This window comes from Phymastichus coffea, unplaced genomic scaffold (assembly GCF_024137745.1).
Source record: "Phymastichus coffea isolate CEN01 unplaced genomic scaffold, Cenicafe_Pcof_1.1 PCOF00035, whole genome shotgun sequence".
Taxonomy (NCBI): domain Eukaryota; kingdom Metazoa; phylum Arthropoda; class Insecta; order Hymenoptera; family Eulophidae; genus Phymastichus; species Phymastichus coffea.
Genome location: NW_026706846.1, coordinates 2702342 through 2716198, shown reverse-complemented (window position 1 = coordinate 2716198; position 13857 = coordinate 2702342). Strand labels below are relative to the sequence as shown.

Genomic DNA, 13857 nt, shown 5'->3' with positions numbered 1-13857 from the left:
TACTGTTTGAAATCACTGCTAAACGAAGTGTTCACGTGTGAAGCCCAAACTAAACTACTTGTCCTGACCCGTGCAACCAGTCCTTCCCTCACTCTCTACGCTTTAAAACGCGCGCACGTATGAGAGAGCTGCCGCACCACGCGTTCCCGAGTTCTCGCTTGATTAACAGCTATCGGTTGTGTTCACGACACGCAACGATCGCCAACCGTTATAAATAATAATAATTATAAATTCTTTTATGGTAAATAATTATTAATTTGTACAAAATTTTTACAAACTTTATTAAAAATACGAATGAGATGTGTATAAGATATGTACAAGTCTTGTACAAGTTTTGTATAAGTCTTCTATCAATCTTGCACATACTCTTGTATGATTTATGTACAAGTTGCATACAAGTTTTGTATGTATATTTTCAGTAGAGTAGACCATTCGGCTTTCTAGAAAGGCCGATACTACTGTATTATGCAAAGTTATACTTTCAAAAATTTCTCTACACCTATTCACGATACAAATTTTCTTTTTGAAATTAGACTTATAATATTATAAATGGTGGCGCACCATTAAGAATTATATTATAAGTAATGATATTCTATTTTACCTATTATAATTTATAAGAAAATATTTCTAATTATAGTGACATAAATGTTGAATGTATTGAAACTATATTAATTTCTATAACGTTTCGATGATTACAATATCTTAATAATAACATTATTTTATGGAATCACATATTTTCAGGACTAGTGACATATGCAGATGGATCTCATGGGTTTCCTCGTAATGAAGGATTTTTCCAAGACTGTAAACTTATACGACGTCGACGTTGTCCAGATGTTATTCAGAAAGCGCAAAAAATATCAATGATGGCTCGTATTCAAAACAATTAATTGTTATGAATTTGTAATTATTGGTTGACATCATTTGACAAGATCTTTTCAGTATGAAAATTATGATATTTAAAATTTCTGTTAGCGGTGAAAATAGTAAAATAAATAATTAACATAACCATTTGCATGTGACTCATTTTAACAAATCCTTAAATCTGTAGGAAGAAGTTATATTTTATTTTCGGATATACTTTTTCTTAAATAGTTAAAGATACAAAAAATTAAGAATATCAAATTTCCTTATTTTCTTTTTTATGTGTTTATGATTTAGATATTTTGTAGACTCCAAATATAAAATTTTTTTGTGAATATCTGTACGTCGGTATGTAACTATGTACGGATGTATTTTTTATGCTTTATGTTCTTATTATAATGAATATCATGTTTTTTGAGTATTTAAATTTTAGTAAAGATAAAACTCTATTTAATAATCATTTATGTAGTAGATAGTTTTTTACAAATAACTTTTGTTCGGGAAATTCCGATAATTGTCTGTCCCGTTAAAAATAGATTTTTTTTCATTTAAATTTTATTTTTAAGAATTGAACAAAATTCCCATTTTTTAAGATGAATATTTCATTATATTGTAGTTATAATGGAACGTAGTATCTCTGAAGCATCTGTATATGGTTGTAACACACACGTTAATAATTTTGAATTCCGCATGGGAACGAAGCCCGAACAACGTCGCGTCACAAATTAATTTAAGGGAGAAGGCTCGGAAGGCGTATTCGCTTCGTCGCAGAAAATTAACGAGGGCTTATGTCGTCCGGTAGTGTCGATAATCGCGATTTACCTAGTTACGAGAGAGACAGGTTGCACAAAGCATCTCATCATTTCGGATATTTATTTACACTTTATTGAAACAGCAATTTACGTGCGGCGTTTGACGTGTGCGTCGGCCAAGTCCGGGCTAGTCCGTTCCGTGCGAATTAACGCACGGGAGACAGAACATCGCCATACAACTGTCCCGCGAGTTTCCGCGAGTGCGATGCGAATTCACGCACGCAACCACTCGTCAGCGTCCGGCCGATACGATGCTTAGAGAGAGAAATCGAGGCGTACCTGACCTTAGGAGGAAGCGCTGCTGTGGAAGTCCACATCCGCTGGGCCAACTACGTAGTCCTTAACAGGTGGATCTCTATGTAGATTCTGCTGGTCTTCCTCTGCGAGGCTGTTCACTCGGCATCAATTCACTATTCACGCACTTCTTAGTCGCGAGGCATAACTAGCTCGAAATTAGTTGCTGGTCGAAGCCATTCTAACACCGCGATCTCACGCTTTCCGCGACGTCTTACGCGCCCCTCCCTATAGGTACCCAATCGGCCGAGCGCCGCCGGCTACGCACACATGTGGGACTTATGCCGGTGACACTATTTCTCTCTCTCCTCCTCTGCTCCCCGCTCTCGCTCCATCCCACTAACGCCAGGCATCTCCGCCGATCAGGAATCAAACCTGCAACAAAGCCACATCGTACGTCGATACTCGGTTTTAATCAACCGAGACCGATGTGGCAGCGGCTCAGAGGAAGGCACGCGGAAGAGAGAGAGAGAGGCGAACAGGGCGAGCGAACTCAACGGTCAATTCGCCCGTCACAAAGGCAGTCATTTAAAAATTGAATTCTCAATTTCCTGTAGTATTTGTTTTTTAATTATGGATATTTTGTGATAAAAATATGTATAAAAATATGTAGTATATATCAAGAATTATTTATTATCTACAAGACAATTAAAATGACTGTCTTCAATAAATAGTTATTTGATCTATACGTTTGCTACATTTCGCTTAAATAAACTAAAACTCTTATAGTTTTTGTTAAAATAATAATAATAATAATTCATTTTATGTTACTCGATTTTATAATTTAAAATTGATACATGAAAAGTAATGAAACAACTACACAGTCCTACAAAAATACCTTAATTTTTTGCACAAGCAAACCATATATGTTTTTCCAAAGAATTTTTGGCGCTGAAACCAAATCCGGCCTCAGAATTGCTCCAGCACGTCAGGATTTTGAGATATCTTAATCTAAAAGTATGAAAATAGCGATTTTTACCTATATTTGAGGTTATGTAGCACCAAGACATTATCTACACGTAAAAAACTACAAACGACCTATTAAAGCAGCAGTCTAGTCCTTTTAAATGCCGTTGATTTTGCTCAGTTTGCTTATTTTTTCTTTGAGATATTAAATTTCAAAGTTTTTCATTTCATGAATATTGTACCTTTCAGAACATATAGCTTTGAACGTTTCGACGTTGAATTTTGTGTCAAGCGTCTTCAATCAATTACTGTTCTACAACAAAATTAAGATATATACCATGGACAGGCTAACCCAACTTTAACCTAAATTACGTCATCCCCACGAACTCTTACAGCCCTTATAAACCACCCCTACCTGAGGAGGGGTATATCAGAGTCAATGTCAATGAGATATTCATTTTTTTACAGAAAAGCAGTTGATTAAACTCGCTCTACCAAGGGTTAGGTGGGTTAGTTTGCTTGGGGGTTGGTAGAGAGGGTTTCTGAGGGTTGTAGGGTTTTCTAAGGATAGAGTACATCAAGGAGACAACAGGTAAGCCTATCTGGTTGAGATTTTACGTTCCTCATAGAAAAGCAATTGATTAAACTCGTTCTAACCAGCGTTAGGTAGGTTAGCCTGCTTGGGGGTTGGTAGGGCCGTTTATGAGGGTTGTAAGGGTATCTGGAGATAGACTACGTCAAGGAGAAAACAGATAAGCCAATCTGTGGTTGAGATCTTAGGTTCCTTATAGAAAAGCAGTCGATTAAACTCGCTCTACCCAGATTTATCGTAGGTAGGTTAGCCTGTTTGAGGTTGGCAGGGGTGGTTTATAAGGGATGTAAGGGTTCGTGGGGATGACGTAATTTAGGTTGAAGTTGGGTTAGCCTGTCTATGGTATATATCTTAATTTTCTTGCAGAACAGTAGTTGATTGAAGTCGTTCGACATAAAATTCGACGTCGAAGCTTTCAAAGCTGTATGTTCTGAGAGGTACAATATTTATGAAACCGAAAAACTTTAAAATACAATATCTCAAAGAAAAAATAAGCTATTTGAGCAAACTTATCGGCCTTTGAAAGGGCTAGGCTGCTACTTTAAGATGTCGCTTATAGTTTTTTGTGTATAGAGAATGTCGTAGTGCTACATAACCTCAAATATAGGCAAAAATCGCTATTTTTGCACTTTTAGGTTAGGATATCTCAAAATCCTGACGCGTCGGAGAAATTCTGAGGCCGGATTCGGTTTCAGCGCCAAAAATTCTTCGGGGAACCATGTATGATTTGCTTGTGCAAAAATCTTGTCGGACTGTGCTATAAGAACTAACAGAATGTTCCTTTCTTTTTTTAGTAAAATCAAGAACAAAAATTAATTTTAAAAAGAATCATCTAGAATTATTTTTATAGAGACAAAATAAATTAATATTATCATGCATTGATCAAAATTTTAAAATATCTGTAAAATATAAAAAATATGTAGATATAATAAAAACTTCAATTTCATTACTGAGTATAATAATGTAATGAAAAAAATTAATCGCATAAAAAATCTAATATTTAATATTATTGATATGACAATATGAATTATATATGTATATGATATATTTGTATGTATAAATGTATGTATAAATCTCATGGCATGATTTTATATATAAAACTTCTTTACATCATTCTAAAAAAATTATCAAACCTCTAAGTAATCTGCTGCTGCTGAAACTTCATTCTCTTTTAAATTGTTTATTAGATCTTTCATATTCGCAATTTTCTTTTCTTGCCTCCAATTTTTTTGACGCGCAGTTGCTACTTGATTATTTTTATAAACCGTATACTTCATAAGCTTATTACAAATTTCATCCGACACAAAATCATCTCTTGACAAGCATTGGGATTTGGTCCCATCTATGAAGCGAAATTTCTTTTGTTTTTGCATTTCATAGTCGTTTTCATTTTGAACTGGACGTTTCCTGAAAAAATTAAAAAATGTTTTTAGATTTTTATTATCTATATATTTACACAATATAAGTATACTATTGGCTAGAATTTTCTGTAAACCTTTTAGAACTTTCATTATTTTGTCCATTATTGTTACTATCTTTTTTTTCTATTCCAGGTGATGCTTTTTTTGATATACAATCGCTTTTATAAGGATACTGACACATTATTGACAATTTTTTCTCCTTCTGCACCATGCAATGATATATTCGATTGATCTATTAAACCAAAATGATAATTCCATGATTCAAATCCAGTATCACTTGCATTTACATCTTCGTTATCTGAACAACTGTGATTATTTTCAGAACTAACATTCTTCACATCACTATCAGATATTTGGCAATTATCTTCAGAACTTAAATTGGTCGAGTCACTTATACAATTTCATACTTCATTAAAATTTAGATTTATATCATAAATGTTTTCATGTTTACTGACATTATTTTCATTTGAATAAGACCTGTTATCCATCGAATTAAGTTTTAAAATCCCCATTTCATTTACAATATGCGATATATTTTTATTCAATGCAATTGAAGGCACTGAATTCACAAGTAATCTTCTCACAGTAGTATGTCCACCTGTTTGGTGAAATGAAAGTTTTTCAAAGTGATCACTGCATACTGTTGAATTTCTAGATACAACTGATACTCCAGTGAGTCGCATCCATTCTTTTCTAAGCTCTAAGTTATTTGGAAATCTAAAATGAAAATAAAAATTATTTATTCATACTTATTTATCATATTCATACATAGTACGTATAAGTCACACTTAAAAACATACAATTTTTTTTTCTAACCTAACTTTCTGATTTTTATATTATTTACTTTCTGTGATTCTGATACATATTTTTGTATACATAAATATATTAAAAGAATAAAATTGTTGATACACTTATAGGATGTATAAATACTACGAGGGTAGTCCTATAAGTATTTAGCCTCACCGCCCGATGATGCCACTCTCGCAAAAGAAATTTCTATTCTATCACGTAGTACATCCTTCACGATGGTTACTGTCAAGATTTCAGCCGGATCGGAGTTGTAGTTTATTTTTGAGAGCGTGTGAAAGCAAGTGTGTCCGTTGATTTTTGAAAAATGGAAAAAGAGCAGTATCGATCGGTGATTCGATTCTTGTTTTTGGAAGGGAAATTGCGCAGCGAAATCAAAAAGCGCTTGGATGCTGTGTACGGTGACTCTTCTTCTTCGATGGCGACCGTCAAAAATTGGTTTAACGAGTTTCAACGTGGTCGCACGTTGAAACTCCTCTTTAAAACTCCTCTTTTGAAGAGCCACGTCCAGGTGCTCCGAAAACGGCTACCACGGAGGATAACGTGACAAAAATTCACGATCTCGTATTGACAGATCGACAATTGAAGGTGCGCGAGATAGCTAAGATCGTAGGCATCTCAAAAAACCGAGTGGGTCATGTTCTGCATGAAATTTTGGGCATGAGAAAGCTGTCGGCGCGATAGGTGCCGCGTTTGCTCACTGCGGACAACAAGCGCAACCGTGAGACAACTTCAGAGCAATGTCTGACGCTGTTTAAGCGCAATCCGAAGGAGTTTCTGCGTCGTTTCGTGACAGTCGACGAAATATGGATCCACTGGTATACACCAGAGACCGAGGAGCAGTCGAAACATTGGACTTTACCCGGCGAAAGTGCTTCAAAGAAGGCAAAGACTGCCCCATCGGCCGGAAAGGTGATGGCCACCGTTTTTTGGGATTCACAAGGTGTGATCTACATCAACTACCTGGAGAGGAGCAAAACGGTCACATGGCTGTACTATGTCGAATTATTGAACCGATTCGACGTCGAATTGCAGAAAAAACGGCCCCATTTGACGAAGAAATAAGTGCTCTTCCACCATGATAACGCACCGGCTTACACCTGTGCCGTCACCATAGCTAAATTGGTCGAATTAGGCTACGAACTGCTGCCCCATCCACCGTATTCTCCAGATTTAGCCCCGTGCGACTTCTTTTTGTTTCCAATCTTGAAAAAGTCAATCGCCGGGCAGAAATTTGAGTCGAATGAGGAGGTAATCGCTGCCACGGAAGCCTACTTTTCAGACGTCGAGGAAACGTATTTTTCAGACGGGTTAAAGAAGTTGGAGCATCGCTGGACCAAGTGTATCGAACTAAAAGGAAACTCTGTTGAAAAATAAAACGCCACTTTTCCAAAATTTTCGTTTTTCTTTTGTAGACTAAGTACTTATAGGACCACCCTCGTACACTTTTAAAATTTTAATACATCTAAACTAAAAACAATGTTATATGCAAATATATTTTTACTTACTTATGAAAACTGCGTGTTTTATTAAATGGGATAGATTGTTTTTTTCAACAAACACAAGTTAATGTCATTGTGTATATATTACTTACAGTATTTTATTATTTTTTTATTATTTAATTTTTAATATAAATAAAATAAAAATCTAAAATCGTCTGGATCTCTTTAATCAATCCGTACTCCACAAGTCACTCTCGTAAACAACACATGTTTATAATATATATAGTCATAACAGTACAGTTGTTGTTCGGCATGCGCCTGTGCAATTAAACAGAGACAGAGAGAGGTATTCTATCTAAAAAATTTTTCGAAAAACCAAAAAAAAAATTATTGCAGTATTCTACGTGAAAAAACAAACATTTTTTCTCCTATAAATTTTTTTCGATTGTTACAATTTGACGGAGATAAAAAATGTTGAAAAAAACTATCACTTCCAGGAAAAAATGCACGTGCGCGCGTCATATTTGACGAAAATAAATTTTTGATCAGTGATTCAGATAGGGCTTGGTAATAGCTAAAAAATGGTGTACTTCAAATTTTCGTACGATTTTTTTTCCAAAATTGGCTAATTGTCAAAAATAATAAAAAAATTTCAGAATTTTTAATTTTGCATAATTGTTGCAAAATTTAAAAAAACAATCGATGGCAACCGTGAGTCATATCATTTGAAAGCTCTCCGAAAGACCTTTCAAACGCACCCACGCGCGTCTCTGTACGTTAATTTCTACCAGAGATATAAAACTTTGAAGTTAGACTGATTTTGCCCGTGGGGGGGTAAAAGTGCGTGAGCGGCACTGTAGATAACGAAAAAATTTTAAACCAACTCAAGGCAAAAAGCCAAGGTTTTTTAGCTGTGAAATATTTAGACTTTGCTTAAATTGTACATACATTAAATTCGGTATCGAACGTAAACAGAATCAATGATTTTTTCAATCTTTTAGCGCCTTGGAGTGGTGGGGGAAGTCGACCGCCGCTATTTGGATCGCTCAAAAATTCACTAACAAAGGAACCACCCCAACCCTCCACCTCCGATTTTTCTGCAATTGAGATATGTTATAGTTCGTAAAAAAATAAAAGACCCGTATTTTTTTTTATCGGCGGAAAAGCTATCTAAGGGATGAAACCTACCACCAAAAAACAGCCCCAAAAGCAGTTCTATAGCAATATCTTTAGTTGTAATGAATATTTTTTTATGAAACAAAAAACACAAGATACTTATAAAAAAAGTAACAGACACACATCAATTTGGTCACCGGGGATTGCAACCCCTACGTTGTATAGAGGAAAAACTACATTTTTAAGTGTATGTTTACCTTACAAAATCAAAAAATTTTGTTAAAAAAATTTTTAAAATGATATTCTAGTAGAAAATGATAAAACAAAATTGATGTGTTTCAGGGTTTTCCTATTATCTATTATTTCGAGGGTGAACTACCCCTTAATGTTATTAATACAATATAAGCATTGTGAATCGCAGATTATGCTGGATATTTCATGTTCTATGACGCTCAAAAATCCAAATACATGTATACTTTTGTTCTGCCGAATAAACTATTTAAAGGGTGAAAGCTACCCCCGAAAGTTACCCCTCAGCACCATTTTATAGCGAAATTCGCGTATTTTATGCACAGTTTTCGACGAAACAAATTTGAAAAATTCTTTTAAAAAATTTTAGTTAAATATATGGATTTCGTCTACAGGGGTTGCAACCCCCTAAGTCGCCTGAAAGAAAAGCTATGTTTTCAAATATTTACTTGCTAAATTTTTTCAGAAGAAATGAAGTTTATGAAATTCCGTTTAAAATCTTCCACAAAAGTATACAGTATCCGTCACCAGGGGCTGCTACCCCTTCATTGGAGAGTGAACAGAGCATTCATTTGTTACCCTGATCCCCTACTACCCCGAACCCAATTTCCTTAAACCTCGAGCTAGTTACCCTGCCGCGCTATAAACCGTAACTCCTACACCCCAATTTCATCAACCCTCGAGCTGGTTACCCTGCCACACTATAACCCCGAACTCCTACACCCGAATTTCCTCAACCCTCGAGCTGGTTACCCTGCCACGCTGTAACGTCAAACTCTTAACCCCAATTTCCTTAACTCTCGAGCTGGTTACCCTGCTACGATCTAATCCCGAACTCCTACACCCCAATTTCATCAACCCTCGAGCTGGTTACCCTGCCACGCTGTAACCCCAAACTCTTAACCCCAATTTCCTTAACCCTCAAGCTGGTTACCCTGCCACGCTCTAACCCCGAAGTCTTAACCCCAATTTTCTTAACCCTCAAGCTGGTTACCCTGTCACGCTCTAACCCCGAACTCCTACACCTGAATTTCATCAACCCTTGAGTTGGTTACCCTGCCCTTTCCAATTTTCTAGTCCGAAACCCGATTCTCTGTTATTCATAATCTCAATTTCGACATATTTGTAATATCTCTGAAGAAAAGGACATAGGCGAAATGATTGTAGAAGATAACGTTAAATTTATTTTATTTTTATGTTATATTTACGTTATATTAATTCGTTCATTTCATCTGATATTGAGATTACATTTTTTGAATATAAAAATCAACCATCGAGCTGGTTACCCAGCCACGCTGTAACCCGTAGCTCCTGCACCCCAATTTCATCAACCCTCGAGCTGGTTACCCTGCCACGCTGTAACCCCAAACTCCTATACCCCAATTTTATCAACCCTCGAACTGGTTACCCTGTCACGCTGTAACCCGTAACTCCTACATTCCAGTTTCATCAACCCTCGAGATAGTTACCCTGCCACGCTGTAACCCCGAACTCCTACATTCCAATTTTCTGAAATCCGGAATCCAGCTCCCTGTCATTCATAATCCCGATTTCGAAATATTTACAGTATCTTCAAAAAAAAGGACATATGCACATTTTTTGTAGAAGATAACATTTTATTAATTACGTATATTTATGTATAGGTAGGAAATAGCAAATGCAACTAACGAAATCATGCAAATTTTGGAAGTTCGAAATAGCTACGGAGAATTTCATTTTTAAATCATTATGTTCAAGAAATATTACTACTATCTCTGAGGAAATTCGATTATTATGTTATTACGAAAAAATTCATTAGACAAACTGATTTTACCATACTAATAGGTATATGCACGTATTTCGCGAGGCGATTTTAGCGAATATAAAAATACTGACATGAGATAATGTTACTCTTATTTTCCACCTCAAACACACTCGAGTATGTACGTGGCAAATAAAAATCAAACTGTAGCATGACGTGGAAACCACAATCAACGAATGCGGTTCATGTGGTTCAAATAGCAAGATTGGAACTGCAACTGTTTTTTTCCTTGATAGAAACCACAATCAACGAATACGGTTCATGTGGTTCAAATAGTAAGATTGGAACAACTCGACGATGGATATAAAACAAAAGCTGTTGAATACTGGGAAAGTGGTAAGAAAAAGAAACTGTTTTGAACTTTCGTCCAGATTAAACATAAACAAGTTTCGTCAGAACGTTAGTTGAGAATATGGAAACAGCAAATTTTGACTGGCGGAACCAAAAGAGAGAATCTGTTTATAGATTCAGAATATACTTTACAACAACTCAAAGATGCTTTAAATCGGAAGTTAACAGTGCAAGATTTAGATCTTAAAAGATGGGCTTTACAAAAAAAGTATGAGTTAGATATGCCTTGGTTTAAAGCTTCACCCAATTGGATATTACTATTCAAAAAAAAGCATAAAATTGTATCGCGTAAAATAACTAAATATGTGACTAAAGTATTTATTGAAAATGAGGCTAGTTTAAAGTTAGATTGTCAAAAGTTTATCAACCTCATAAAAACAGAATTATCAACCAAAAGTGCAAGTAAGATATATAATTCCGATAAAAGTGGATTCAATTTAGAAATGCATACTGGCAGAACATTGAGCGAAAAAGGTAAGAAGACAGTCGAATCAGTAGTACAATCATTATCATCGACTACGTATAGTTATACGATTTAACCGACAATATCTGCAGAAGGTACATTGCTATCACCCATAAATCAATATACCTCTCTTAATCTAAAGACAAATTTCTCTAGGTGTGAAACCACGTACTTCGTAAACCCTTACGCTTCTTCTCTACGCAAAAAAGAGCAGCTATCAAAAGCTTCCAAATTTACTCTAGCAATAACATAGCAACTATCCCATAGAACACAAACAAGTTGTACGGTTTCTTGGAGTGCAACTCGACTACCTACTCCGCATGAATAAGCACGTTGACACTCAACTTAGCAAAGCGAAAAACTCCTTCCGTAGCCTCAGCAGACTCTTTTTCAACAAGTTCCTAAGTCACAAAGCCAAAGTTATATGCTACCAATTGCTTATTAGACCAATCAGAACCTATACTTGCCCGATATGGTGGAATGTTAGTGCATATAAGATTGAGAAAATATGTAAATTTTAAAGGTAATGCCTACGTGTTGCACTACACAACTACCGTATATCGGACACTAAACAATTTGTGAGTAATAAAATGATCTACGACGCCGCCAACATCTCACGTATCGATAATTTTATACTAACACTGACTTGTGATTATCTTGCTAATATAAAAAAAATAAACAATGTTTATCTCAAAAAATTCACCACTTGTGACAATATTGACTGCGCAGCCACAGCGGGCTCTGGTTAACTCCCAACCCATCAGTTCACGTACTTCAATAGAAATGGTTTTATCCAAGATGAAAACAACATACCCATTATTTACCACAAAAAACGCAGCCCAGCAAATAAAACATTAACATTCGACCCACACGTCCGAACTAACCTTAAATACTCAATGGCCATCCCTGCGGTTGACTCCAATGACTTGCACCGCCTCAACGACGAGAAAAATTAGTTGCTTACAAGCGACGCACAATTCCTCGATGAAGTACGACGACGAGCAAAGAGAAAAAAAATCGATAACTCACACCACTACTACTTAAATATATATCTTTACTACTTCACACATACACGCAGTATCTCTGTGCCTCTACAATATGTATCTACGGTCACACCCGACTCTGTGCATACCTTACCTGCTTATGTTTTAGCATTACTTTTCCTTTAGTTTATAAATCTTTCCTGATAAAGATGCGCAAGTTTTGTACTTTCTTTTTCCTGTCAGCAATATTTTTAACACTGTAAGCGACCTCGACAAATCCGTCGAATGCTTTTATAAATCACAATAATACTATGATACTTTACAACACATTGTATGGATACAAGCTACTCCATTGTGAAACAATTTTCCGATTATCCCCGACACTCTTTGCATTTTGTTTTGTATGTTTTTTTATTCCAATACAATGTATATAGCCGTGACTTTCTGAAACAAATAAAAACATTTTATATAAATAAAACCTAATATAAAATTCTCTAGAATATGCTTTATATCCAAAATATTTCGGCAAGATATAATTTCGAAATACTTTAATACTGCATCATTATTTTTTTAAACTTGATTTTCAGATACATCTAATATAGCTCCAACACATCGATATAAATTTCCTGTTCTCAGTTTGAGTAAAAATATAATAAAGCTTGTAAAATACTTCGGTTTTCAGAATCACGCATGGAAGTCATCAGTTGTCTTAATTGAAGTAGATTTGTCATTGTAAAACTTGTTACAATTTTTACTCACTCTTCAGACAACGAAAATTAGTCGAATTTATTCAGTAGCTGAGCATCTGCAGAATCTGATAAACTACTCAAGAATTCTCCTAATTCTGATGTTTCTACCAATGATTCCTATGCAATTATTTATTGCAGCCAAATTTTCTTCATAAAATCTGCTTTTTATCAAATGCTTCTTACAACGTATATTTCGTTTAGGGATAAAAATTCGTCTTTTTACAAATAACTGTATGCGCGCATCAAAAGGTACTTCTTAAGGGTCTTGTAGCAATTTGCATGTAAAACAGTATGCGTGAGATGCAATTGTTTTTGAGAATGTCATCGACATAGTTTCCGTAGGTATAATTTCAATCAATGAAAAGGTTGAAACAGAATTCTCAATTGACAGTACTTGTAATCTCCTCACTGAATTGTTCTACGCTTTCAGTATTAGTACTAGTAGCAGGTTGACTTTGCTCCGCAGGCGTTTGATCTGTTTGGAATTTATCTCCACCGTTTTCATCCATTGATAGCTGCGAAGCTCTTTCTTCGAGATTCCGCATACTTCGATTTATAACTTGTGGAGAATCTGAATCTTTAAACTCATCTTCTTCATTGACAGACGGTCGTGATGTTAAGCTTTTATTCAACCTCAGAATACTTCTACATTTGAAACGAATAAAATCACAGAGTTGAAGATAAATATTATACTTAGTGTACATTTCTTCACAATTTGCCCAAGTCTTCATTTCTTCATGAGGCCCAGGGACATGGCCTAAATACGAGTATTTTTCACGCTGAAAACGTTTAGAATCATCAGTTTTCCTCTTTTTGACTGGAGATGGATCTTCACTTGCGCTGGCCATTCTGGATTCTTGTGGAAATATTTGAATTATTTATTATTTAAATTTTCGATTCAATTATGAGAAGATTTTAGTTTTAGTGCAAGAGACGAAGAACTGGAGTTTTCAGTGGTTTTTCGCCTCTAGTGCTTTCTAAGTTGTAACGGTCCTATCTATGAGCTA

The 13857-nt window shown here is 35.4% G+C and overlaps 1 protein-coding gene across 1 annotated transcript in view; it reads left to right on the top strand.

Moving 5' to 3' along the window:
- The window catches only part of LOC131663404 (MORN repeat-containing protein 4-like), a 297631-nt gene extending 296626 nt beyond the window's left edge, over window positions 1–1005 (top strand). Inside the window, exon 5 of the mRNA XM_058933802.1 lies at window positions 742–1005. Coding sequence (XP_058789785.1) covers window positions 742–747 — 6 coding nt within the window. The 3' untranslated portion in view covers window positions 748–1005. The remainder of the gene's footprint in view (window positions 1–741) is intronic.
- Window positions 1006–13857: the final 12852 nt, after the last annotated feature.